Source organism: Lonchura striata, chromosome 12 (genome assembly GCF_050655825.1).
Source record: "Lonchura striata isolate lonStrDom1 chromosome 12, ASM5065582v1, whole genome shotgun sequence".
Classification (NCBI taxonomy): Eukaryota; Metazoa; Chordata; class Aves; order Passeriformes; family Estrildidae; genus Lonchura; species Lonchura striata.
Window position 1 is genome coordinate 1,856,610 of NC_140714.1, and position 27,893 is coordinate 1,884,502.

Consider the following 27,893-nt stretch of genomic DNA (forward strand, 5'->3'; position numbering starts at 1 on the left):
CGGGCCGGGCTCGGTGAGGCGGCGCCGCCCCCGCTCCCTCAGCCCTCAGGGGCGGCCCCTTCACCGCCCCGCCTGCGCTCAGCCCGCAGGGATTCCTAAAAAGCCTCACAGAATCACTTCCACGGCTGGAAAAGGCTTTCAAGAGCATCGAGTTCAATTCAGTCGCCACACCTCAGCTAAACCCTGGCATCCAGAGACACATCCAGGCTTTGTTAAACACACCCAGGGATGGTGACTCCACCACCTCCCTGGGCAGAACATTCCAGAACTTTATCACTCTTTCAGTAAAAAAAGAACTTTATCACTCTTTCTGTAAAAAACGTTCTCCAGCCTAAATTTCCCTTGGTGCAGCTCGAAGTTGATAAGTGTTCTGGGAACACTGGGGAGGAGTTCATTCCTAATTCTTTTATTCTTTTACAGCAATAGCAAACCTTCACAGAATCACTGGTTTGGAAGAGACCTTCAAGATCATCGAGTCCAACCCAGCCCCGACACCTCAACTCAGCCCTGGCACCCAGAGCCACATCCAGGCTTTGTTAAACACACCCAGGGATGGGGACTCCACCACCTCCCCGGGCAGCCATTCCAGAACTTTATCACCTTTCTGTAAAAAACCTTTTCCCAATATCCAACCTAAATTTCCCTTGGAGCAGCTCGAGGCTGTGTGCTCTGGTTCTGTCAGTGCTGCCTGGACAGAGAGCCCAGCCCCAGCTGAGCACAGCCAATTTCAGGAGCTGTGGGGAGTGCTGAGGTCACATCTGAGTGTCCTTTTCTCCAGGCTGAGCACCCCCAGTATTGTAAATGCAGGTGAACCCAGTGGGAAGAAATGCTGATGTCTGACTCCAGCTCAGAAGGCTGAATGATTTCTTTATTATAACTATACTATAATACATTAATATACTATGTAAAGCAGATACTAAAACTACAAACCTACTTTTTCTAACTACCATATCTAACTAACAACTTGTGACCTTCTCTGAGAGCCCAGCCACAGTTGGATTGGCCATCAGCTCAAACAATCCTCACCAGAAACCAACCAAGCAATTACCCCGGCAAATAATTCTTCACATTCCACATAGGAAAAACAAGGAGCAGAAATAGAAATTTTTTCCTCTGCTTCTCTGCAAAAAATCCTGAAAGAGAGAAGAATGTCCCTGTGACACCCCAGCTCCCTCAGCCGTTCCTCACAGGGTTTGTGTTCCCATCCCCTCTCCAGCCTCGTTTCTTCCTCTGGATGAACTCGAGTGTCTCAACGTCCTTCCCAAACTGAGGAACACAGCACTCAATACAAGACATAAAATATTTACCGTGGCTTTGTCTTGGTTTAGAGAAAAGAAATTACAACAGGAAAATGACTTATAGCAGGGAAAAAAAATACATAATTTGGTAATGGCAAAATAACTGGGATGGAACTGATGAGTTTCTTCTCCCCCCGATGAGAAGGAATTCGGTAGCATTTAAATGTTTGAATCATTGAAATCACAAAGTCATCATTTTGGAAAAGCTCTCTGAGATCATCAAGTCCAGCTGCTCCCCAGCACTGTTGTTAATGTTAAACCTATGTAGGTATTTTTCTTATTAGTTAGAGTATAATAATTTTACACATTTTCTTTTACATTATTAGTTCAAAGAATATGTAGAAAAAGGCTTTGCATGAGCTGCCATCTTGTCTCTGATCTGGATTTGCCTGGATGTTGTTCTTTTCTCTGTGTCTCTTGCTTTTTGCTTGTATGATATGGACAGATAATAAATACTAAGTCTGCAACCAGTCAAGGTCCCGTCCTGTTTCTGAAACCTGAACACTTCCAGGCATGGGGCATCCACAGCTTTTCGGGGCAATGCAGAAATTATCCAACCCCACAGACCTCAGCTCAAAGCTCTCAGCACATTATTAGGAAGGTGGTTTTACTCCGGTACCGGTGACTTCCCAAAATGCTGCTGGTGTATGGCTGTATGGCCAGAGCTTTGGACAAGATGGCATTAAAAAAAAAACCTGGACAAAACATTCACAGTTTTCCAGCAATGTCTGGGTTTGATTTTCTACGGGATGAACACATTGGGATATCAACAGTGTGGCTGTAGATTATTTCTTTGCTGTCAGTCATCACGTTCCTGCTCTTGAAAAGTCACCAGCGAACCCTCAGACCATTGTATATAATTATAATTAACACTAATAAATAAACCCATTTCTGTGCCTGTATGGAGCCTTCCACCCTGTGGTTAAATCCACAGTTCCCTTTTTCAAGGCGTGCTTATCTCGCTTGTCCTCTGCCATCTCTTGTGAGGTACCAGCCCTGTTGGTACTTGGAAGGCAGCAATTTTAAAAGCAACCCTCCAGGGAGAAGAGCCAGAGGACGGGGAACAAACACACCCAACCCTTCACCCTCCAGGGAGAACAGCCAGAGGACGGGGAACAAACACACCCAACCCTTCACAGGACTCTGAGATGCCCAGGTAACCTCCCGGGGTGTCTGAGTGCTTTGGCTCTGCCTTCTGCTTGCTGTGAAGACTGCAAAGGTCCTGCTTTCCCAACACTGGGAAAAGCACCTGGAATCTGCTGCTTCTTTGTTGCTTGTGAGGTATTGGGACACATTAAGGGAGAAAATCATTACTTTTAGGAGGCTGTTTTTTGTGCTTTGGATTTCTACTGTCCTTCTGAAAGGAGTTAATTCCTTGCACAAAGGGAATATCCCCTTTACCCTCTGCTTATTATATAACCAAAACTTTATATATAATATTTGATGATATAATCAAACTTTGTCCTGAAAACTTACCATATCCACTTTTGGTGAGGAGCACAATCCCCCTGTAGCCTTCTAGTTACCATCTTTGCTTGCATACACTTATTTTAATTCTCTTTTCAGCAACTTCTCCCATGAAACAGGGTACCACAAACTGCAGTTTGTTCTCAGGGGTTGTGGTCTTACACACCTGCAGAAATACAGCTTCCAAAAGGTGTGCTTTCAATCCTAGTCTGGCAGCAAGAAAAAGATAAATAGCATTTTGGAAAACAAAGCAAGAAAAAATAAATGGAAAAGAACAGGATAATAATTTAGGACTCATCTGAATTACAGAAACATTTTATATCCAGTTCAGTTCATGTATTAGATGTTACATTTTCTGCTGCACAGAAAAATCTAATACATGCAAGCTTTTAGGTAGAAAAAAAAAAATCTTTAGGATCTTTCTCAAAGCATAGGGGAAAAAAATCAGAACCCTCAACTTTTTGTGATTAAAAAAAAAAATCCACAGGTAGCCAAATTCACTTTAAATAAACCCAAGGGAGACTCAGCTGTTGTAGCTATGATAATGCCTGAAACAACACACAGATATTATTCAAGTAGCTGTGAATGTTAAGCACTTGCAAAACATTAGGCATTTAAAAGATTTTTTAAAAAATAATGTACTGAATTTATTGCTTTTTTTTTAAGGAAAAAAAAAAAAAAGACTGAACACTCTCAGCAGTGAAACTAATGAGGCTTCTTTCCCAAAGTTGTTTTTTTTATTTTCAAGGATGCAAGGATAATGAATTTTTACTTCTAAACAGATAGAAAAGTGATTAGAGTATTTACCAGTCTCATCAGGTAAATGAAAGGATGTTTCTTGAAGCAGCAAAGAAAGCCTGACTCGCTACAATTTGGGAGAACCAAAATGCCTGGCCAGGATGTCATTCCATAACCCAGCGTACACAAAATCCAACCCTGGCTCCCCAGGAATAATCCATTAGCAAACTCCCGAGTTTCAGCTGGCCTTGTGCACATTTGGGCTGTCAGGAAAGCAGAGAGGCACAAAATGTGAATATAGATAATGAGGGGACTTGGACATTAAAAACACACTCTACTGTAGATGATGTGTCATTTTAATGAACTCAGCACTCAGCCTGCATTTTGAAAAATAGTTACTGTACAGCAAAATTATTCCAACTGTGATCAGTGGGAGTGCTTCCAGTCCCTGGGTTATTCCTGCTCATTACCATTGGAAAATATTATGTTTTCCATGTGAGCAATTGCTGTAGTGCCCCAGGGAGGTGCTGAGATTGGGCTGGGGGGGTGCATTTCTCTTCAAGAAGAACATTTTGGAGAGCTGCTGTTCTGAATGCCCATTTTTATATTAGGTTATACATGAATGATTACACAGAGATTTTTTTTTTTTTCTCCCAGTAATTCATGAAACAGTCCATAGGAAAATACTGGGTTTAAGCATTAAAAATTGTTGTTCATTGAAATAAGAAACAAACAAAGCAGTTTTTCTTACAGCAAATAATTAACGGTGGAGAATTAGCCTTGAGGTGAGCAGTGACTATGTCTTTAGAGAGCTTTATTGGAGGAGTAACTAGACAGTAAATCCCAGTAAGCAGCTATTTTATATAGAGTGGGAGCTGAAAATATGGTCAATTCTGTTCCTGGAGGAAATGGGACTCTCCCCAAAGCCAGGCTACCTGAACCTGACTCACTTTCCATGGAGAAATGCTCTAATTCCATGGATGCCCTGCACATTCCCACATGAAGGTTTGAAAGCAGCAGCTTGTCGGAGAGGGCTGGCAAAGGGAGCAAGATGAAATGTGCTCAGTGGTACCTATATTAAATTTAGCTCCCACAAGAAGCCATTTCCTGCAAGAAAAGAAGAGTCTATCCCTGCAAGGCAGCAGTTTCACTCCTTTGATCATGGGGATGGATCATGATCCATGGTTTGGGTGTTTAACCCTTGGTCCTGTGTTCATTTTTAGCTCCTGTAAAATGGTGCCAAGGCTGCTGTGCTGATGCCTGGCTGTGCCCACCCACCACCCAAAGATGAATGCCAGTGGGATGCCAGTTTTCCTGCTCCTCCTCTGGACAACAAACACACCTCAAGGTGCAGGAGGTGAGGAGTTTCCAGTTGCCAGGGCAGAGCTTTGGTGGGCACCCAAGGTCCCTCTTTGTGCTGGGCACTGTTCTACAGGTGGATAAAGCAGTCCCTGGTGTGCCATGGCCCAGGAGCAGGGGTGACCATTGCTGTCCTGCTTCCTGGGACTGTGCCCTGTCCCAGATTGTTCCCAGCTGGTGCCTGGTTTGCTGAGGGAGGAAAGAATCTCCAGTCATGGCGACACAACTTGTGTTGGGGTTTTCTGAGCCTTTATGGGGCAGTTTTCCTGATGCAATGTGAACTCCTGAGCATCAAAGGTTGGAAGAGAAGAGAAGTGGGGGCTGATCATGGAATCCCAGAATGGTTTGGGTTGGAAGGGACCTTAAAGCCCATCCAGTGGGCAGGGACACCTTCCACTGTCCCATCAGAGTCACATCCAACCTGGCAACCAGCCCCTCCAGGGGTGCTGGTGGCCCTCAGCTGCCTGGGGTTTGGCAAATAAGGGAGAGCAGGCTCTGAAGAACTGGAGGGGAGCAGATTGATTATTTCACTGCCCTGCTATTTATATGCTAACATGTCCCCCAGCAGGAGATCCTCCTCATTTCCAAGAGAGCTCCAGGAATCCTTCTTGCCCTGTCATTTTAAATTATCCTTCCCATCCTTCTGTGTTTTCTTCCATTTGTGCTTAATTCCTCTGTTCTTCATTTTGGTTCCACTCTCACATGCAACTTCTTGTGGTTGTCAACGTTCTCTTTGAAAGCCCCCCCACATTGCCCTCTCCAGCAAGCTGATGTGGGTGAGAATTGCTCATGCACTTGATCACTCATTATGTGTATCTTTGACAATGAGGACCAAGATAAAAACTCTGAACCTAATTAACAAGCCAAATGTAATATATCACAGTAATTTTCAAGTTGAAACTATTTTAAAAGTTTCATTTTTTAAGCTAAGTTTTAATAAACTCTTATTTGATGGGGTTTTGGTTATTTAAAGTTTTTTTTTTTTTGTCAAATATTAGAAATATTTTACAAGGAGCTGTTGAGGATGAAATTATTTGCTTGTATTGCTCACTGCTTGCAAACAGGTATTGTTCTAAACAATTCACTGGATTGGACATGGATGGATATTTCTGTTTTCTCCTTTCCAGTTCAGGTTTTGCCACCTGTTAACTTCACCCTCACAGTCTCTGCATTAGCACAAGTGCTGTTACACTGGGAGCCAAACCCTGCTCAGGAACAAAACAACTCCACCATTAGATACGATGTGAAAATCCTGAGCCCTGTGCCCGAAGAGGTAAGAGAAAAAATAAATCAAGGATCCTAGGAAGGCTAAATCCCTGCTGTTCCCTTTGATCTAAACCCATGCTTTGGGAACTGCAGAGATTCCCTCAGCCATCCTTAGGGACACATCTCTGCTGGGATGAGCCTTGGGAATTGCAGTTTTCCCTTGAGGGGAGGATGGATTTAAGTACTGGCTTTAAGTGCTGGCTCCCCATTCAGCTCAGCTCACTGAACTCACCCCAGTGTCTGGCTCAGTCTTTGCAGGTCCCTGTCGCTGCTGAGGCAGGGACAGGAATGAACATGACTCCAAGATCACAAGGCAAAGAATGAAACTTTTTTAACAACTAGCGTTCCTCTTTTATAACTAGGATCACTGAGGTGAAATATGATTGGTTTCAAAGTGAAAACTTTCTACACCACTGGTGCACTATGAATAGCACATGGTGGTAGAACATATCTATAAACAATATGAGCAGAAAGAGAGATAACAGATTGCTTACATTCCTCTCGGACTCTTTCCCAGGCTTAGCCTGGCAGAAATCTCTTTTTCTCTCTGACTGAACTGAGAATATCCATAGATCCCTTCTTTTGCCTCCCACCCCCTGTGGTTATTTGATATTTTCTATTTCAAGTATGACACCGAGAGGACTCGGAGCGTGCGAACGGCGGCGCTGCACAACGGCTTCTCCGCCCGCGTGCGCACCCTGCTCCTCCAGGAGCACCTCCAGATGAGCAGCCACTGGGTGCAGAGAAACCTCCCACCTCTGCCAGGTAACAAACCCAGGGAAGGGCTGCCTTTTGTGTCCTGCCCCAGTCTGTGGATAAAACATTAAAAGGAGACAGGTGTAGTTCTTTCAAATAAAAATACAGCATTTCCCGCTCTACCTGCTACAAAAGGATTTAGTCCAGACCTTTCCCTACTGCAGTGGAGCCTGGAGTACAATCTGGAGGTGCAAAATGTCAATAACACCTATAAAATTTTCTAACAATGCCTTGCTAAGGCTGAGTTAACCTAGCATGGTGCACCTGAGGGTATGGTTGCCTTGTTCCACATGAAATACACGGTGCTGTGTGGCACAGCTCTACTCACTCTGCTTGGGAATCTGAATCCTTCCCAAGCCACAGAGCTGTGTGATGAGGAGGGGAATTGGAATAAACAGATACAACTATAATGGCCCAAACTGGAATCAAAAAGGGGAGAACTGGATGAAACAGACACAGCTATAATGGCCCAAACTGGAATCAAAAAGAAGGAGAATTGGATGCAACAGACATAGCTGTAAAGGCCAAAATTGGAATAAAAAAGGAGAACTGGATGAAACAGACACAGCTATAATGGCCCAAACTGGAAGCAAAAGTGAAGAGAATTGGATGCAAGAGACACAGATATAATGGCCCAAACTGGAATAAAAAACAAAGAAAATTAGATGCAAGAGACATAGCTACAATGGCCCAAACTAGAATCAAAAATGAAAATAATTAGATGAAACAGACACAGCTATAAGGGCCCAAACTGGATCCAAAGTGTTTTAGCAGCAGGAACTTGTTATGATTTTTGCAGTGAGGTTTTCTTTCTGCTCTGCAATTCCCTGCCTCCCCAGGTGCTGCAGAGACCTCTGTCACCAACTTGTCCTGCATCACTCATGTCACCATCTCTGGCAATGTCTCTCTCCGCTGCACTTGGCTCCCTGGCCAAGGGGCTCCAGAAGACACCAAATATTTCCTGTTTTACAGGTTGGTGTTTGCTGCTTGTCCAGCCAGCAGTGAATTTCTTTAACTACACCTTGTCTCACCAGCATTTTAATTTAGGTATGAGACACACACAGAGGAATGTTCCACTTACACCCAAGACAAGTGGAACAGGAATACTGAGTGCAGATTTTCAAGTACTCAGATTAAACCCGGTGAGATTGACAGCCTCATTGTAATTCACATTAATGGCTCCAGCAAACGTGCTGCAATCAAGCCTTTCCAGCAGTTATTTAACCAAAATGCCATCGGTGAGTAGGAATGCATTTTAAAAAATATCAAAAATGTCTAGCAGGATTGCCAGAATGTGAGGAAATTCTTTTGGATTGAGTGGTTCTTGATGCAGGTGAAAGGATGTGTTGATTTTGTATAATCATCTTAAGGGAATTGGAAGAAATAACTGGATTGTTTTAGCTAAATTTGATTTTAATAATCTATTTTAAATTACAGAATAGCAGAACTAAAAGCTAGCAAAGGCAATTAGTTATTCTGTTTGTTAGCCAAATCATTATTTCCAATATTAATTTTCAGTTGATTTATTCAATATACCTTAAAACACTGTTTTTATTACCCTTAATTTTGCAGCCTTTCTTTAAAAGGAATAAGATACGTGGTGTTCAAGTTAACCCTGTCCTGTAAAGGAAGGCATTAGAGTATGGAATAAAAGGCAGTATCAGCCATGATTGTCTTTCATCTTTCATCCACACAAATAATTTACTTTCCTGCATTAGTTCCTTCCCTTTTTCTTTTTTTGGTAAACAGATAACAGTTCTCTTTTTCATGACTTCACTAAGAGAAAAAATTCACATATTTTCTTCTTAGAAGTCATCCCTATAACAGCAGCTGAATTCCTTTGAATTTTTCCATTCTTCAATAACTTTCCTAGCTATATCTCCATTTTCTTTTTCCTGGAAATAATTTTTTTCTAACTATTCTATTATTAATTTAATGCTTCTGTAAAAATTAATTTAATAAATTCCTCTTTCCCCAGTTACCTAATTTTCCAAAACTTTTAAGTGGATTTTCCAAACTGTTTTCCTATAACTATTACCAGCAATGTAGTTATTCCTCCTAAATCCTTATCTTTTCAGTCCAAAAAGGGAAATAAATTCAATAATTTTAGGTCCTATAATAATTGGAAACACTATCAGGTTATAAAATGCTCCAGGTTTTAGTATTTAAACTTGTGTCTATAAATAACTTACCAGTATGGTTTTCTTTTTGCAGAGAAAGTGAATATTCCCAGAAATATCAGTATATCCCTGGAGCAAAATGATCTCCTGGCCATGTGGGAGAAGCCAATTTCTCCTTTCCATGAGGAATGTTTTGAATATGAATTTTATCTCATCAACCTGAAGTCAGGTAACAAGCAGGTAATTGCTCCTCTAACATTCCTGTCCTCTACAGCTGGAATTTGCCTTCCTCTTTTCCTCAATGCCTTTCAAATCTGCAACAAACCATCCCCAAGGAACTTGGGAAAGCAGGACAAAATTGGATTTATTCAGCTTATGCATCTGGGTTCAGAACAGCTTTTACCATCTTGAAAATGCTGCATGGAGAATCTGGAGGAAGAATGGAGAAATGAGGCATTTCCCCAGGAATTTTCCCTGGAATATTGGTGTGTTAGGAGAAGTTACACTTATAAAAATGGTGCTCTTACCTCCAAACCAAGACCAGCAGCTCGCAGTTAATAAAAACACAGTTTAAATTTGTTTTCTGAGTGGCTGAGTCAGTCTCTGACAGCACAAATTGTTTTCCTGACAGATCCTGAAGATCTCCTCCAACAGTTTCCAGCTGCGGATCGATGGCAGCAGCAGATATTCCATCAGGATCAGGGCCAACCACAACCACATCTGCCGTGCCAGAGGGTTCTGGAGTGACTGGAGTGAAATCATTTATGTTGGTAAGAATTCCCAACATTCCACTGCTGGGGAGCCAATGCTGCCTAACCAGGAGCGTGTGCAACACCCCTGAATTCTAATAGGAAACAGGAAAACAGGGATTTGAAGGAAAAATCTGAGTTGTTAATGCCAAAGGGATTTTAATCCATTCCTTTAAAAATAAACTGTTTGCAAGAGGATTGGTTTTAGGCAACGCTTTGTGAATAATTCCAGAGATTGCTTTAAACTCAAGGCCTTTTCTTGCATCACTGCAGTTTCTTTCAGGTGTTTTCCTGTCCTCATTGTGATTGTTCATGCTAGAAATAAATATGAGAAAGCACATCAACCATTGATTCACTGAAATTATCTCACTCCTTCAATACTGAGGGAAAAAAAGAGCATTCTTTTAGCATATTTTAGCATCCCCATTGCTGGGGAGCAAATGCTGCCTAATCAGGAGCATGTCCAACATCACAAAATTCTAATGGGAAACAGGAAAACAGAGATTTGAATTTAATTTACTGAAGCTATCTCACCCCTTAAATACTGGGAGAAAAAAAAAAAATTTGATTTTAGCATCTTTGGAGCCTGATCATTTGTCCCACGCTGTTTTGCATCTCCTGCTTGCTGAATATGTTGCTCTGGAAATAACAGTTCCTTTATCACTGCACGTTATCAACTGTTTGTTCTTAGACATCCTCCTTTGCTCTTATCTTTGGAGTTTCTCAACTTCCTTGTTTTCACTTAAAAAATACTCTGTTACATTCCTGTTTACTACATTTCCCCTCCTGTATCATGAATTCACATTTTCAGTGTTTTGCCTCCTTTCTCCAAGACATCCCCTTGACCTCCCCACCTGGCTCACACAGCAAACGTGGAAAATCCACTCTGATGCCAAAACAAAACTGGTCTTCCCTAAAAATTTATTTAAATCTCAACAATATCCAAGGGCAGGACCACTTAATCCAGTTTTTCTCATGGAAAGGAATTTTTAGAGGCAGTTGATTGGCACAATACAGGTTCGTGCCACTTTCTCAGCTTTATTCAAAAGGGGTTCTCTCCTTTATTTCAAAATAAAATAAAATAATTATTGAAATCAGAAATTCAGTGCCATGGAAGCTCTTAATTTAATTTCTTATTCTATGTATCAAGTTTTCAATACTGCATGTTAATTTGTGATCCGAATACAACCACATTAAACAGTTAATGAAATATTTGCAGTATTTAAATTATAAACACATTTTGAATAATCTGTACTAAAAGAATACATTTAATTTCTTTTTTTTTTTTCCCTTGAAATTCAGGGGAAAATAAACTGGACAATTCCATAGCCTGGATTGTAACTCTGCTCTGTGTGTCCACGTCCTGCACATTGCTGCTTGTTGCTATAATATGCCAAATGTAAGTATTAGCATTTTTTTTATTACAATACAACCAAGGAGCAGGTATTCAACAAGTGTGGAGGGATGTCACAAGCTTTGCTTAATTCTGAGCAAAAACTAAGTTTGCCTAAATACACAAAGCAAAAATAATCAGCCTCATTAATTATCAGCAATAACATTCAGCAAAATTGGTGGGCTAAGAGGGTTATTCAATTTAACCTTATACAACAAACCCATATATTGAATGAGGTGAATTTGTTAAAATTTGTTAAAATCTGTTTGTCCTTATCTCATTTCTTCACTTAAATGTACCTGATTTAGTTGGTGATTTCCCCAGGAATCTTTATTTATCCCTGGTGAAAGAGAATGCTCAGGGCATCAAAAATCCCAGACCCCTGGGGTTTGCTTTGAGTATTTGAAATATTGAGTTTATTTTTAATTGTACAGAGGCTCTGGATACTATATAGTAAAGGCCAAAACTCCCCAGATGTGCAGTGAGGAAGCCCAGCTACACTTTGGATTTGTGTCTGTGTCAGTCAAATCATAAGTGTTGAATTAAAGGCTCCATGTAATTAGAAATTTCTCCCTGAAACATGCAGAAAGCAGCAATTACCAGTCCACAATAAACACAGCTCCCCTTAATGGAAGTGCTAATTCCTTATTAATTTCTGTAGTGCCTTTTTATTTATTGATCATCCTGATGCATCCCTGGCTGTTTTCCTCTCTGTGCTGTGTTTCCTTTATCCAATAAAGGTGTTGTGTACAGGGATGCTCCAAGAGGATAACTGAGATTAACTCTGCCCCTGGGACCTGTTCTCAGGGCAGCTGAATGAACACAGAAACTCTCTGAACACAGAACTCTGCTCAGAAAAGTTCTGGCAGAAACAGCCCAGGGAGTTTCTCCCTGTGTCACACACTTGTCCTCAGCTATGCAGCCTTGATGTCTTGCTGAAAATCCCCAAATTTGTCTTACTTACATGATTCTGTTATGGATTGAGCTGGAGATCCTCCCCTCTCTCCTCTCTCTTTGGGACAGCAGAACCAACACCAGTTAGCAGCAGTCACACTGCTCACATTTTCCTGTGGGGTTCTACAAACATTTGAATGTTACATTTACCCTCTTTGGAGATCCTGGAACACACACAGGGGGAGAAATAAATCCAGGGTACAATTCTACTCAACTTGTATGAATGCATTGTATGATTTTAATCCAAATTTCAAGGAGCTTTTCCAGGCTCAGCTGCTCGCTGCTACCCTGGTTGTTCCCAGGAGTTTATCTCCAGTATAAAATTCCCCAACACCCAAAGGTTTATTACTTTTTCTCTTTGCCAACATGATGAAATTTTTACCTCTCTGCTACTCTGAATTTCACAGAGCTGCTCACCTTATTCCACCCTTCCCTGCTGCTCCTTGCTCCTTCTCCTTCTCTAATCCCCAGCCTGCCCTGGGAGGACGGGGAAGTGTAGGAAGATGAAACACAGGATTGTACCTGCAGATATTAAAAAAAAGAAAAATCGAGCAGGTTTCCTAGATCACAGTTTCATTAGTACTCTCTGTTTTTACTGCTCTTGAAAATTCATGAAGTGCACTCTGCGATTCAAGCCACGGAATCGTTTCAAATTTTATGTGATTTGCAGCCATTATAAGGAATTTCATTGCAGCAAAGAGGTCTATAAATTTTTCTCTGTACTTGCAGGCATCAGGGTTAAAGCCCAGCATTTGGGAGGAGTGCTGTAAGGCAAAGGGGCCCTCTGGGACTGTTTGGGCAGGCTTTTCCCTTCTCTCACTTGCAGAGGCTGATGGGGTTAGAGTCTTGATAAAAACCACAATTGAATGTTCTCCTGGTTTGCTCTCTGCCTTTAGGAGTGAGCAGCTTCTCTACTTCCCTAGGAATAACATTTTCTCCTGGAGGTGAGCCCCCAGAGGATGGAGTCAGTAACTTGCTCTGGCATGAGAGCACTCAGTGCCCTCCACACCCCAAAACCAGTGTGGTCATCCCCCTCTTCTGCACCCCTCAGCAGCCCACGAGCAGCAGTCACCAGCCAGCTTTGAAAAACTCCACAGGGAATCTCAGGGGAGGCACTCTGACATAGAGTTAAAACAAATATTTCCTCAATCTCATCACAGAGCAGGAGAGCTTGTTCTCCTGCTTGTTTCTCTTTGTTTATCCCCAGGCTTTTCATGCCACAGCCTGTGGGAAGAGTGGAAATTTCAGAAAGGCAGACACAGCACAAAACCTGGAGACCCTGAAATGCTGATTGAAGGCACAAGGGTGCTGTGGGGTGTGTCCAAGGCCTGAAGGTCCAAGCAGTGACAATGGAAAAAGGCTGTGCCTTAACCTGTGCAGACAGAGATACCTGGGATGCTTTTTGTGACAAGACCTTTAATCACATAACTCTGACTTTTCAGTAACCTCCAAAAAAGAACAGAACCATTCTGAGGGCACCACCCCAGCAACTCCTCCCTGCAAAGACCTGAGGGGCAAAACAGCCCCCGTGGACACACTTCTGCCTCATTTCTCGTGGGCATTTGTGCACCTCCCTTAAGTGCTCCCCTTCCAGAAGTGACATGTAATTTATGCTTTTTGCTGCCTTAATAAATAATTTTGATGTGGCTCCATCAAAATCTTTTCTTGGCCAACAGCACGATGAGGAACATACCAATCCCAAATAAAACCAACTCTTGCTGGGTACTTTGCCCAGCAGTGGCATAAATCAGAGCTGAAATTCCAGGTGGAATGCTGTGGTCTTTTGAGGAGTTTGTGAGAGCGGGTGAGGTGTAGCAGCTGTGAAGTCAACAGTGCAAAGCTGCCCTGGGTAAGGGCACAGAGGCCTGACCCTTAGGAGGAGAGCTGGAACCAGGACAGCTGGGAAGAGTGGAGGTGATGGAGGTGCTGCAAAAACAATATTGGCACTCATCCTGCCCCATTCCTGAGCTCCAACAGCAGCCACTTTCCTGTCCCACCCCACTGGTGGGGAGAAACAGCTTGGCTGTTCCTTTGCACCCAGCAGTGGCTCTGCTGTGTCCAGCATTTCAACAAAAAAAGCAGAACTGTTTCCCCAAAAACACCTCACACCCTGTTTTTCCTCCCCATATTCCCGTTTGTGGCTGTACAATTCCCTCCCAAAGCCTCCTCCTGTGCAGCAGAGGGGAGGCATCCCACAGCTCGTGTCTGTGGGGCGAGCAGTGGTGTGGCCCTTCCCTTCCCCTGATCATTAGTGAAGCATCAATGTCACCTTCAAGGCAGCAGCAGCTCAGCCAGGAAGGTTTAGCTCCAAGCTGACAGACAGAAAATATTATTCCTCCTCACCAGGAGAATAGTAATAGGATAAAGGTAAACTTGACAGAACTCAGAAAGCTTCTGGAAGAAGAATAGTCCTAAGAACATAAGCACTGAACTGAGCAGACATCAGCCAGAGGGATTGTCACAAAATAAAGGGGGCAGAGGAACAGATCTGCCCTTGGTACCTGAACACATCTCCTCCAGAACAGAGCCTGGAAACCAATTCTGGGCTGAGCAGTCCTCACTCAGGCCAAGTTCCCATTAAAACCTGTTCCTTTTGGATGTGGAGCTATCCAGGGCTGGAGGCAGCGAGCGTGTTTCAGCACCTGGAATGTGAGAGCTGAGCTCTGGCGTGTATCACAGACAAGGAGAAGTTCCCTCTGCTGTCACAAAAGCCCTGTGCTGCGAGCCCAGCCAGGCCAGGGGGTGTCAGCAGGGAAGGAGGTCTCAGAGGTGTGATAGGATGAGGTAGCACAGCACTGACAGAACCATTTGCTGTCAGCTGTCCCTGGTGCCTTCCCCTGCCCGCTCCCGGCTCCCTGGGCACACAATTATTTGTGGCTGCTCTCCTGCCACGAGGCACTGGCACTTTATGTCAGACACCAAAATCTGAGCATGAGGCAGCTTGTCTTGGCTGTCCAAACGAGGTCCCTGACAGCAGAGCCCTTGGGAGGAGCAGCAGCATGAACAGACAGATCAGAGCAGTTCATTTCTCTCCAGACAGCCCCAAATCCCTGGCACTGGATGGGAACGGCTGCAGAGGGAGAGGGAGAGGCTGGGGACAGCCTCAGCCACCTCCTCCTGTCACCTGTCTGTCCCCAGAGCCCAGAGGTGTCCTGTGAGGAGTGGCACAGCTGCCAAGCCCCAGGGGGGACCATTATCTTTTAGCATTATCAAACTGCTAAGAATTTTAAACTTTCAGTGCTAAGAAACATTAATTTTAAAAAACCACTACATTTAACCTGAAACCATAAAAAAAACTTCCAAAATTAAATAATAAACTGTTGCCCTGATTCTTAAGATTTTCTAAAGCCTTCTGAGTTTACATTCTTGTAGAGAACTTTCTCACACAACTTTCTGTAAACAATCTATTGTTTTGCTTTCCTCCATAGAGGCAGAGAGACTTGATGTACTAGTGGTTTGTCCAATGTCATTGGAGAGGTGGCACATTCACCCTCCAATCCACTGGCATCTTTGGAAAAGTATAAATGCTGGAGTCAGAAAATAAACTTCCTCTTTTTCACCTTTGCAATAGCAGCAGCTTGCGTCGTGTTTTCACGTGTCCTGTAGTGACAATAAACCTAAAATTATAAACTATATAATTTAAATAAAAGTGTATTATATCACTTAAGCTTTAACTTAGCAGTTAGAGTTCCAGCAATTATCCCTGACTGGAAGTGCTGCAGGCAGAGCTGGCTGCTTCTGGGGCTGAGCACGTGCTGCTGCTTGAGCCCCTCATCCCCAAGAACAGCAACTCTTCCCATCCCTCCACTGCTGTTTCTTACAGAAACCACGTTTGGAGTAAACTGTTCCCACCGATCCCAGCACCCAGCAACAAATTCCGAGACCCTTTCCCAATTGATTATGAGGTAAAATAACTTTTTCTTTTTTTTTTTTTTTTTTAATATTTAAATTAAAAGGAATGCTTTTGGTTTTGTGCTGCTTTTCCCCGGTAAGGCTGAGAGCAACGAGGGTCATAAAAATCATTAAATCTCAAAAAGATCTCCAAGACCATTAAGTTCAACCCCATGGCCACTAAACCATTGAATTTAGCAATTCCTGAGGCTGTTTTTGCCATCCTCCCTGCTGTGGGAAATTCTCACCTCGCTGTGTGGCCGCTTCCTTTGCCCAGGACAGGTCCCAGTCTGCTGCAGCTCTGGGTCTGGCTCTGCTTGCAGAGGTTGTGCTCTGGGAAGGGTGAAAAATTAACAGAAGGGTTAATTGCTATTGTCTGGGTTTTTCCATTTGCCAACTCCATTCCTGACTCTGGCCAAAATCCAGTCGGGTTTTCCCTTTTGCCAACTCCATTCCGGACTCTCGCCAAAATTCGGTCCAGGTTTTCCATTTTACCAACTCCATTCTGGAGTTCCGTCAAAATCCGGTCCGGGTTTTCCATTTTGCCGAATCCATTCCAGATTCCACCTGAAATCCGTTCCGGTTTTCCCCTTTCCCGGCTCCATTCCGTACTCCACTCCGGGTTCCCTGTTCCCCACGCTGCATTTTGGGCTCAGCCTTGGCTCCCCCTGTGCAGGAAATGCAGCCTCTCCCCAGCCTCCTGTGCAGGAAATGCAGCCTCTATGTGCAGGAAATGCAGCCTCTCCCCAGCCTTGCTCTGCAGGAAATGCAGCCTCTCCCCAGCCTCGCTCTGCAGGAAATGCAGCCTCTCCCCAGCCTCCTGTGCAGGATATGCAGCCTCTCCCCAGCCCCCCTGTGCAGGAAATGCAGCCTCTCCCCAGCCTCCTGTGCAGGAAATGCAGCCTCTATGTGCAGGAAATGCAGCCTCTCCCCAGCCTTGCTCTGCAGGAAATGCAGCCTCTCCCCAGCCTCGCTCTGCAGGAAATGCAGCCTCTCCCCAGCCTCCTGTGCAGGAAATGCAGCCTCTCCCCAGCCTCCTGTGCAGGAAATGCAGCCTCTATGTGCAGGAAATGCAGCCTCTCCCCAGCCTCCTGTGCAGGAAATGCAGCCTCTCCCCAGCCTCGCTCTGCAGGAAATGCAGCCTCTCCCCAGCCGTACAAGCTGTAGGTGGCTCCTGCAGAGCTGCTTTAGTTCATGTTTGTTTTTAGTGGAGTGGTGTGAAATCCCACGGCTTGGGCATCCCACCACAGAAGAGGAGAAGCAGCAGATACCAGTGCTGCAGCTGGAAAGGCGAGCTGGCCAAGGCGGGTCCCATTCTCTGCAGCAGCCCTGCCTTGGTTTCAGCCTCCTCGCTCCAAGGGCGCTGGGGACACCAGCCAGAGGCCTTCTGCTGCCACCACGGCCACGAGGCTGGTGGCACTGGCAGGGAGGGGTGAGGACATGACCCAGCTCCCTGCTGAGGCCCCCAGGGACAGGGAAGTTGTTGGTTTGGGACACTCAGTCCCCAAACTCGGTGCAAACGGGGCTGAGGTGATGAAAGCCCTGCGGGTGGTGGCCCGGGGGAACCTGCTCGTCCCTGCAGCGTCACCTGCCACCCTGCAGGGCTTCCCAGCAGCTCAGCCACGGCTGCTGCTTCCTCCTGCAGCTCTGCAGCGCTGCACACCTCTGGGTGCAGCTCAGCCAGGATGTGGCCCCAGGAATGGCTTCGCTGCCCTGGATTCAGAACAATTCCTGTGCCTCACACCTGAGCCCTCCCTGCAGGAGTGGCCAGGCCCTGGAGGAGGCTCCCCGGGGCAGTGCTGGAGTCACCATCCCTGAAGAGCTCAAAAACCACTTGGCTTTTGGATGTGGCCCTTTGGGATGGGATTTAGCGGGTGAGGTGGGACCTGACTGAAGGTTGGACTTGATGATCTTGGGAGATCTTTTCCATCCTTGCTGATTTCATGATTCTGTGCCCTCCAGCTCCTTCTGGGCTCCTTGTCCTTTGCTACAGATGGGTGGCCACTGCGGGAGAATTTGGGAAATGGGGAGTTTGGGGGTGCAGTGCTGGAGAGACAGAGGATGAGCAGCTCTGTGAGAGCTTCAGCCAGAGGCTGAAAGTCCTCCTGTTGAACCCAATGCTCCTGAGCTCCTCAACCATGAAACGTTTTGGGTTAATCCCTCTCTAAATGCACCAATTTGAACTCTTAGCTCTCCCCCATCCCAAGCCACCCCCCAGCTCCCAGCTCCAAGGGGTGTTTGCTTTGCAGAGAGCACGGACCTGCGCCAGCTCCACGGAGACCGAGGTGTGCAGCCTGGCTGAAGGCCTCTCCTGCAGCGTCCTCGATGACTCCGTGTTCTGAGACGCTCCACAACGTCACCCACCAACGCTGACGAGGCTCTGTGCCACCTCTCTGTGTCCCTGTGCCCAGTGGGGATGAGAATTTGCCTCCACCAGGTGCCTTGTTACCAAACAGGAAGTTCCAGCTCAAACAAGGATTGAAGTTCATGGCACAAGGGCTGTGTAGGGTTTAAAAAAAAAGCTTGGAAAAGAGCTAATGGATTCATTTTTTGTTGTTGGCACCTTAATCTTTTACATGTTTGTTTTACCTTGCTCTGACAACTGGAGATGCAAACTGGGTTTGGCATGGCCCTGTGGATGCAGCAAGGTGGTCCTGACAGTGACCAAGAGGGGTCAAGCACTGGGAGGAGAAGAAAAAAGTTGTGAAGCACCCAGTGCTGCACAGCAAGGCCACCATGAGAGCAGGGACACTCACCTGGCCTTTGCAATGAAAATATGAATTTCCACCTGAAAAACATCCATGGAAATGCAGTTCCTGGGTCAGGGCAGGTGTGCCTGTGCAGCCAGACCACGCTGTGTGGGGACAGTGCATGGCCAGTGTCCCCTGCACTGCCCAAAGGCACCCAACCTCGCCTTGCAGGTGACACAGCAGCATTTTGGGATGGAGGGGAACACCTGGGATCAGCTCAGCCACCCAGAGCATGGTGCTGATCACACCAAGGTTGTGGTTTCATCCCTGTAGGGACCATTGGACTCAATTCTTGTGGGATCTGTCCCACTCAGAATATTCTGATTCTCTGATCTGTCTCAGGACTTTATAAAACACCAAAAACTTCCAGTTTTTTTAGATTATTTAAGACAAAAATTCATTTGCTTGTGCACCTGATGTACAGTTAGAGCCTGACTACTTCATGGGCCTTGAAGTCCTCCTGGTCTTGCAGAATTCCTTCTAATTCCAAGAAACCTCCTGTCCATGGAGCTAGATTAAACATGTTAAAGAATAAAAATAAAGATTTGATCCAGCCAATAAGGTCTTTGGAAGGTAACTAAAGAAATGGAGTTCCAAGGAACTATAGACTAAAAATAATTATAATAAATGAAGCAGTCTCATCTGGGTGAAGCAGCATTTCTCCATCAAAAGTAATGTAGCTCATTAATATAACGTTGGTGCCTCCAATGTCTCTCCTGCATGTGCTTTTATTGGATTTGAGGAGCCCAACTTTAACACTCTAAAATCAGAAATTCATGAGTAAAATCCTAAAAATGAGACTAAAGAGAATTCACTTATTGGAATGTATTGTTTATCATGCCTTCAAGTGGCCTAATAAATAAATTTCTGCATATAATTCCATTCCCATTAATGGCAAGCTAATGCAGACATGAATGCAATATATTTAGATATATTTTGCATGTCAGGCCCTCGGTATTTCCAGGATGAGTGCTCTCGGGGACAGGCAGGGCTGGATGGCTTGGAGAGCCAGCAGCCACACCTCTACTCATGCTGGTAAACAAATCCAACCTGGGGTAAAGCAGGAGTAGCTGCATTTCCCCAGCCAGGCTGCAGGTGCAGCCAGCTCACCTTTAGTGCAGGGATCTCACTTCTTCACTTCTTCTTCTCACTTCTTCAGTGGTGGGATCTCACGCCCTGAAAAGCCAAGGGTGCAGGATGAGGAAAATTCCTGGCTGAGCTCTTCCTCATGGTTCATGATTCCTGGATGAAAATCTTCATTCCAGGCAGCACGATGGAAAAAGGAATTTGTCCAGGATCTCTGGCCACACCCAGGGCTGTGTCAGGTTTTGGCACACCACGGCAGATCTCCAGCCCCAAACGCTCACAGCACAGAATTATTCAATCCTCATTTCCATCCCTTCAAACCCAGCTCCCAACCCCCTCGTTGCTGCTGCCCTGCTGCTACCAGGACAGCAGCCCCAGGTGCTGCTCCTCTGGAAATGGCAATTTTATTTTTCTTTTTACAAACAGAATTGTGCTACGGGGCCCGTTTATTTTCCTGCTTCGTTGTGGGGTGTGCTGCAGCGTTCCTGAGGTGTCCCTGCAAGGAGAGAGCCCCACCAAGCACACAGCAAACCCCACAGCAGCAGCAGCTGCTCTCTGGCACAGCTGGTTATTTAAATCTATTTCTGAACACATTCCCAGGGGTGATTTATGTCACCCACACACAGCAAGGACCCAGAGCCAAAGACAGGGAGAGCTGCAGGGCGCAGGTTTTTATACTGATACAAAGGGGCGGAGCTAACAGCAACAACCAATCACCTGATGGCATGGGCGGGAAAAGGACTACAGTGACCAATAGGAAAACAGAAGGGTAAACAGACAGGGGTGTGGACCAATGAGAGCACAAAGAACAAAGAAATTGCTAGAACCGTGACCATATATGGTTAAGAGGCGGTTAGACAGCCAATGGGCAAACAGGGGGCGTGGCTCTGGCGTTGATTGACAGCATGTTAATCATGGGCGAGGTTAAAGTCCCCTAGCAGGCTCACAGGTCTCCAGAGAAATGCAGAATTGCTCTGCTGGAATGCAGCCAGCACCACGCAACTCCCACCCCTGAAAGCACTCGGAATGTGGCTGCTGTGCACTCGGTGGATCCAAACCATGCTCCCAAAATCCTCAGGAATCCCCAGGATAGGCAGAGCCTGGAAGGGCTTTGCTCCAGCCACAGCGTCAGAGACGCTCCAACAGCACCATCCCCATCAGCTTGGACAGCTCACAGCTCTACAGAGCAAACCCAAAATTCACCTGCTCATGTTTGTTCATCAGTTTTGAAAGCAGAGGTCTACAGAGGTGTATAAAGTGATTTTTATGAACAGATTTATAAACCAGAGGTGTATAAATAGATATTTTTTTTTCTGCCTTCACCAAGTTTTGATTTAAACCATCTCTTGTACCTTCACATCAGTGACAGTCTCAGCAGGCTCTGAGGGGAAATTTCTCACTGGGCAGAACAAAAAGTGGAGGAAAAAGGCTCCTGGAAGACAGGTATCTTTACAAATGACAGAATATTTATTACCAATACCTTTAAAAAAAGATTACATCTGCTAGATCACTGATAAATATCATTTACACCGGGGAGAAAACTACAGAAGCTTTTTTTTTTGTTTCATTTTTCTTGGTTTTGTGGATTTTTTTTTTTAGTTTTTTCTTATTTTATTTATTTTTTTACATAGAAGTAACCATATCAAACTAAGAAAGGAACACAGCTTGAAATACTGACAATATTTCTCTGGTCAACAACCCTGACTTTTACACAAGTGGAATCCTGATTATGAGTTACTGAATAAATATATTTAGAAGGTTTAAAAGTTAACTGTATTATTTTGTAAGCAAAAGAGACAAGTTACAGGCAAATTCAAGCTATCAGGAGGAAAAAAAAAAATACCACTGCAGCGCATTGAAAGTTGAAAATTGTATAGAAAATTCCATTGCCTTTTCCAGCGTTATCCCGTCTGAACTTACAAAATTCCCCGTAGTAACAAACAGTCCTTCTCTTGAGAAGAATTATTCCAGTGTGGATATTGTCGTTTTCTGGTGTGACTCTGTTCTGCCTCCAGGCGTCTGGGAAGAGTGTCTAAGGAAAGGCAAACTTCCAGCGGGGATCTCCGGGAGATTCCCACTTTTCCATGGATAACCCGGAGCTGGGGCAGCACCGCTCCCACCCCGGGCCGGATTCCCAAGCGCTGTTTGGAGGGTGGAGTTACCAAGGATGTGTCCCAAAGAACAAGCCCAGAGCAGCTTTCTGATTTCCTTGGAATTAATCCCCGAACGTGAGGAATTTCCTTGGAATTAGATCTCCAAAGGGTTGAGCTGGGTGTGCACCCAACGCGAGACCGGTGGCCGTCCCGCTGTGTCACCGCAGGCAGAGGTCACGGCTCTGCAGGATCTTCATCTCCCCACCCAATTTGATGCTAATTATGATCAAGGCAAAGCAATTTCACAGCCCCTCCTCGCTGCACGATGCCGGAATCTTGGCTACGTGTCCTGTAGTCCACAACCAACCAAAAAGCACGTGGTTTTTTCCAAAATTCTGCTCTTCGGAGTGTTTCAAGGTTGTCCTGCTCAGAGCTCTGGATGATACGTGTGTTAGAAGCACTGGGTTCAGCACAGGAGTCGCTGGAACTGCCAGTGAATCTCAGCCTGTTACAATCCGGGCCTGGATCAGTTCTGCCCTGTAAAACTGTACAGTCAATTCCAGCCAGTTTGCCAAGAACAACTTGGACCTCTCCGTCGTAAAGGAAAAAATCCCAAACAATATTTTCGTGATAATGTCGTCCGTAGCATTTTGTAGCAGAGGAAAAAAATTAATATCTACATCATATGTTAACTTTAAAAAATTCTATAAAACACTAAATATATAATAAAAAATATGCATATAAGGACATATGTAAACTGCTTTGGTAACATCATATTACAGATGTTTTCAGTGCATTGCAGAGTTTCCAAGGAAACTTCAGACAAAGCTATATTTGCTTTGAGGAAGTACTGTATAATGCCATTCCTAAAGAAGCATAAACATTGTTTTTCCAGTAGTAAGATGTACTCAAACCACAATATTACTTAGTACTGGGTGTCTCCAAAACAACTAGCTAAATGTTGCTTATATTATAAAGAAGAAGTCCTCGATGTCATTGTTGTCATAAACTGGAGCGGGCTGTGAGGGAGATCATGATTGTGCTGAGGGCTGACAGGGTGCAGGCGCTGGAGGTCGACGAGCCCGAGCCTCTGGCGTAGGCATCTGAGAGGGGAAAGGGCAAAAAGGAGCCAGAGGTGAGCAGAGAACAATCCCTGACCTCTCCCTCAACCCACCTCACCCAAGGTTTACATTCTCTTTCCTGGGATAAAGCACAGCCCCCTCCTCCTCTTCACAGTCACCTCTCTAACTCCATTTTTCGTTTCATTTCAATTCCTGCCCCCGTTGTGTTGAGGCTCCTCTCACAGTTCTATTATTTCACACGCTGCCTGGTTATCATTATTTGGTATTTTTTTCACAATTGCACCATATTCCAGCTTGTCCTTGTGCCTCCCATCCTGGAGGAGCCACGTACCTGCTCTGTGACCTCTGGCCTGGAGCCAAATGGGAGCTGGCATGTCACAGTTCCCCTTCCCTCTCCTGTGCTGCTGATTAAATTCCTCTGCATGGTTTACACAGCCACGCTGGGGAGGGCTCTGCTCTCACCCAGGGTTTTTTTTACATGGCTGTGATTTTAATGCCATATTCCTGCATTGCAGAGGCTCCTGATTTAATGCAGCTTATAAACTGGGACATTATTAAGGGAAGATGGGACATGGAGATTTTGCAAAAGCCATGTTGTGTAATAAAATACTCTTTGTGTTTGTTCTTCTACACCACTTCATTTCCCTAAATAAATATTTATGCATCCAGCACACAACAGGATATGGCTGTGCAGTAACCTTATAGATTTAGAATTCTCTGCATCCTGTATTTGGTTATAGTGAATTGCAGTGAAACAATCCATTTAATGCATGTAACAGAGAGGAAAAAGCATCTGGAAACCTTAAATACAAATAGAACTACTTAGGGTGGTGTTTCTTATGGCTGGATCTTGCTTTTGGGGTGAAATCAGAATTAGGGACCGGGCTATCTGCTGGTGGGACCCTGTGGCACAGAGCCCAGTCCCTCCCATCCTTACTGGAGATCTTTGGGATTCGGATTTGCTCGCTGCTGCTGCCGTCGCCGCCGTCGCTGAAGGGTTTGATCTCGATGATGTAATCCTTATCAAAGGGCAGGGACAGCTCCACTGAGGTTTTATTTGTTTCTATGACAGACGTGCTGCTCTCCCTGTTCCACCTGTACAAAACCTGCGGCCAAGGGATATGGATATTCTCAGTTCAGTCAGAGAGAAAAGGAGAGAGACTTCTACCAGGCTAAGCCTGGGAAAAAGTCTGAGAGGAATGTAAACTATCTATTATCTCTCTTTCTGTTCACATTGTTTATAGAAATGTTCTACCACCACGTGCTATTCATAGTGCACCAATGGTGAGAAATGTTTTTACTTAAAGACCAATGAAATTAGTCTTCATGATGTGCTCTATAAAAGAGAGATGTACTTGTTAATAAATGGTTCATTCTTTGCCTTCTGAACATGGAATCATTTTATTCCCATCTTGTCTCGACAGTGACAAAGAAAGAGAGAACAGGAGGCAGAGGCAGAGCTGCCCGTTGTGCTCAGAGCTGTCCACCTCAGGGTGTCCAGAGGTGCTGCTGCTCTTTTCCTGACCCTGATGCTCAGACATGGTCTGGTGACACAGGGGACATGTGGGATTTGTTGGGGACACCAGCACGGACATGGCAGTGCCTGGGCAGGGAGTGGCACTGGCAGGAGGATGATGCTGATCAGCAGCACTCAGCACAGCACTGATACCTAGTAGAGCCCCTCTGAGAAACCCTTGCCTTGGTCAGGCTAAAATAAACCCCTCTAGAAGTAAAAACTTCTTGACAGAGGTCAGAAACTCCTTATTATGCTGCTTCTGGAAAGTGAGTTGGGATATTTGATACAGTGCCAACAATGGTTTCCCAGAATAAGTGACTTCTGTGAACAGCCTTCTGAGCTGTGGGAGTTCTACTAATTTATATCATAAATTGTGACATAAAATACAAGATTTCTAGGCAAGAAGAAAAATAGGCAATGTTTTGCTATGATTCAGGAAATAAATCCATGTGGTTGTGCTATTATTACAGTAAGTTAAAGGAGAATGTTTTAGAAACTGTCTGGATGCTTTTCCAGGGTGATGAGTCTTTCTCTCCCTCTTTCAACTGACTCAATTTGCATTTCAGACCTAAAGTATGTAGTGAAAATCTGGTCCAGATTGCTGAGGTTCATCTGAGGTTTGGACTAAAAACCCCGAGGAATTACTTATTTTTGATGAGCCCATACAAGGCACCAAAGACACTTAAAGGTTGGTGCAGGAATTGAGGGGAGCTGGCACAGGCTCTCCAAGCTGCTGGAATTCCAGACTGGGAATAAAACATGGAGCATGGTTCAGGCTCTGGTGGGAAATGTTTTCACAACTCCAAGCCCAGGGTAACGTAATTTTGGGCTGAATGAAACCCTTGTGGAAGGTGATGGAGCTGAATTCTTCCCAAGGTTTCTCTCTAGCTAAATTATGTCCTATTAAAACTGCTTCTAATGAGGATTCTCTTTCTTCTCCTCTTGGCTTGACTTTCTGAAGGAAATGGGAGCTATTAAAAAAGCATTTTATTTATCTGCAATTAAGGAGCCAACTGCAGCCTTTGGGAAGTTTCCACGGAAGGAAATTCTGCAGGTGGGAGCTGCAGAAAAATGTGCTCCCATACACAGACCTGGATCTGGTTTTGGAGGAATTCCCCAGATCTGACCTGGGAAATCATGAATGCACCATGGAAATACTCACTTTGTAGCCTCTCACTTCTGACTCGTTGTCCAAGGCTTTCACCTGGTCCCAGTTCAGGATGATCTTGGAGTCGGATGAATTCCACACGATGTTCCCGGGGGGCTGACTCGGTGCTACACCAAAAAACAGACAGCACCACGTTACTGAGGAGAATCAATTCCCAGCTGGATCCCTTCCAGTGCCACTGGGGCTTCCAGCCTGCCCAGAGCCCTGTCCCTCTGGAAAGCTAACGAGCTGCTCCACTGATCTGTGTCCTCAAGGTCATGGGAGGTGTGACACGACATGAGGCTTTAAATGAAAAAGGGATTCAGTCAGTTGCTCAACATGCCTGAGACCAGAGGAAAAAAGCCCTCTTGAACACCGAGATAAATATTTAATTTGCCTGCACAGCTGTGATTTCAGTTTTGCATGCTCTGCTTACTTAACTGTGGGAAGAACCTCACGAATAAAATGAAATAAAAAGGCTGAGCCTGGCAAATCTGCACAGAAACCTGGCAAGGAGAAGTCTGACAGCTCCTTGAGACTCAAGAGAGCTGGAAAATGAGGCAGGGGAGCAGTGGCTGGACCTGCCAGGGCATCCCTGCTGGCACTCACGTGGCTTTTTGGTGGTGACATTGACAGCGGCGCTGGAGGGGCCGGTGCCAGCCGTGTTGTAGGCTCTGACTGCCAGGTGGTAGAGGGCATTGCCCCTCAGGTTGCTGACTTTTGTGGATGTTTGGTTCCCGACCGTCCGGATCCTTTTGGCGTTTTCCTCCTTCTCGTCGTGCCGCCAGCAGCGCACCTGGGAGGCAGAGCAGGGCTTTGGGGCTGGCAGCACCCCCTTGTTCCTGTCACCACCCCAGATCTGCTCCCAGGGACAGCTCCTGCTCCCTGCCACCAGCCCTGGCCCTGCTGGGGACCAGCCCAGCGTCAGCATTCCCTCCCCAAGCCTGGCCATGGCAGCGCCTTCAGGGAGGGCTGCGCTTCCAGACAGATCCCAAACAGAAAGGTGGCATTTTTAACCTTGGCAGAGAATAGTGGAATTTTTAACCATGTGAGAGAATAGGGGAGTTTTTAACCTTGGGAGAGAATAGTGGAATTTTTAACCATGTGATAGAATGGTGGAGTTTTTAACCATGTGAGAGAAATCCCTGTACACTAAAGAGACAAAGAGAAGCAAATCCACTTCAGGAACACACCCATGGTAGGAGGACCAGCATGAGGACATCGCTGTGTCCCCTAAGGCTGGCTGCTGAAAGGATCCTGCAGTGCTTCCCATACCTCATATCCCTGTATTCTTCCTTTGTGCTGGTTCTCCAACGGGGGAGCCCAGGAAACTTCGACATCTGAGGCTGAAATGCTTCTGGCCAAAACAGTGGTTGGGGCTCTTGTTGGCTCTGGGCAGTTAAAAATAGAAGTAAAACGTTTCAATTCTATGTTCAATTAGTCCCAAACGTCAGGGGATTTATTTTCCTCATTGCACAGGGAAAGAAGCAAACAAATGTCCACGTTTCAAACTGATGGCCTGTCAGGCTGTGCTGGGCCTCTTCCTCAGAAATAATAAGATGTCATTACTAAACTCAACCCAGGATACCATGTACTGTAATTAGGACAAGTGGGAACATTTTCTAATCAGTGGACATTAATTCATACTAAATCTCCACAGAATTCTTCCCAGATTACATATTACTTTTCCATTAATATAAAAAGATTTCATTATGATTAATGTTATTTTAATGACTATTGAAAAGAATTAATCACGGTTCGCCATTTATTATAAATCAGAGCAAGGCTGAGGTATCAAAGGATGTGTCAAGGTGGAAACCAAACCCTTTCAGACCCTGTTACATACAAGTAAAGATATTATTAAAGAAAGGCCTTATAAAATTGTGGTTTAGGCCTGCTACTTCAGCTAGGTGCAGTTACCCTGCTAGTTCCCATAAGAAAGAATTAAAGGAATGAGAAGCAGTTAACAGAACCTGTTTTAGTAAGAACAGTTTTCACCTGCATAAACAAGAAGCCTCTCCCATGAGAATCAGTGGAAAAAATATGTAAACTAACCAAAAATAAAGAAGTTTGATAGATATGCAAAATACCATTTACTGACCAATGACCTGAGTGTCAACGTATTGTCAGTCAATTGTTAGGTCTAACACGGTGCCTTCTGATAATCCCATAAAAATATGAACTGTGCAATAAAGATTTGTTTTTCCTGCATGAAGAAGGTGAGCCCT

The 27,893-nt window shown here is 44.9% G+C and overlaps 2 protein-coding genes and 1 long non-coding RNA gene across 13 annotated transcripts in view; 1 reads left to right on the forward strand and 2 right to left on the reverse strand.

The window, feature by feature from the left end:
• Positions 1-24,391, forward strand: IL5RA (interleukin 5 receptor subunit alpha). 5 transcript variants are annotated; one of them, XM_085590271.1, is made up of 11 exons: positions 2-2,454; positions 4,727-4,860; positions 5,990-6,135; positions 6,755-6,893; positions 7,724-7,856; positions 7,932-8,122; positions 9,099-9,244; positions 9,636-9,774; positions 11,056-11,152; positions 15,924-16,005; positions 18,241-24,391. In XM_085590271.1, the coding sequence occupies exons 2-11, from the start codon at positions 4,791-4,793 to the stop codon at positions 18,331-18,333; spliced, it is 1,236 nt and encodes a 411-aa protein (XP_085446397.1). In that variant the 5' UTR covers positions 2-2,454; positions 4,727-4,790; the 3' UTR covers positions 18,334-24,391. The 5 variants fall into 5 exon arrangements, with proteins under 5 accessions (XP_085446399.1, XP_085446401.1, XP_085446397.1 ...); XM_085590272.1 differs by having other exon boundaries at positions 2,446-2,579; XM_085590273.1 differs by lacking the exons at positions 15,924-16,005; positions 18,241-24,391 and adding an exon at positions 12,997-15,664 and having other exon boundaries at positions 1-2,454.
• LOC146766219 (uncharacterized) lies at positions 9,238-13,044 on the reverse strand. The gene is made up of 3 exons (XR_014958095.1): positions 12,518-13,044; positions 9,532-12,223; positions 9,238-9,433 (listed from the first exon to the last, which is right to left on the reverse strand). It is a non-coding gene; the product is annotated as an uncharacterized LOC146766219 (long non-coding RNA).
• LOC110469855 (contactin-4) overlaps positions 21,274-27,893 on the reverse strand; it is a 276,477-nt gene continuing 269,857 nt past the window's right edge. For all 7 annotated transcript variants that reach the window (XM_021529011.3, XM_021529016.3, XM_021529010.3 and 4 more), the window contains 5 exons: positions 26,941-27,056; positions 26,275-26,461; positions 25,681-25,793; positions 23,940-24,108; positions 21,274-23,023 (listed from right to left, as the gene is read on the reverse strand). In XM_021529011.3, coding sequence (XP_021384686.3) covers positions 22,923-23,023; positions 23,940-24,108; positions 25,681-25,793; positions 26,275-26,461; positions 26,941-27,056 — 686 coding nt within the window. In that variant the 3' untranslated portion in view covers positions 21,274-22,922. The remainder of the gene's footprint in view (positions 23,024-23,939; positions 24,109-25,680; positions 25,794-26,274; positions 26,462-26,940; positions 27,057-27,893) is intronic.

What these genes read in the sequence shown, in the direction of transcription:
- IL5RA (XM_085590271.1), top strand. Translation starts at nt 4,791, where the DNA reads ATGAATGCCAGTGGGATGCCAGTTTTCCTGCTCCTCCTCTGGACAACA. An exon ending in CACACCTCAAGGTGCAGGAG is followed by an intron (nt 4,861 to 5,989) that starts GTGAGGAGTTTC and finishes TCTCCTTTCCAG; the next exon opens with TTCAGGTTTTGCCACCTGTT. An exon ending in TGAGCCCTGTGCCCGAAGAG is followed by an intron (nt 6,136 to 6,754) that starts GTAAGAGAAAAA and finishes TTCTATTTCAAG; the next exon opens with TATGACACCGAGAGGACTCG.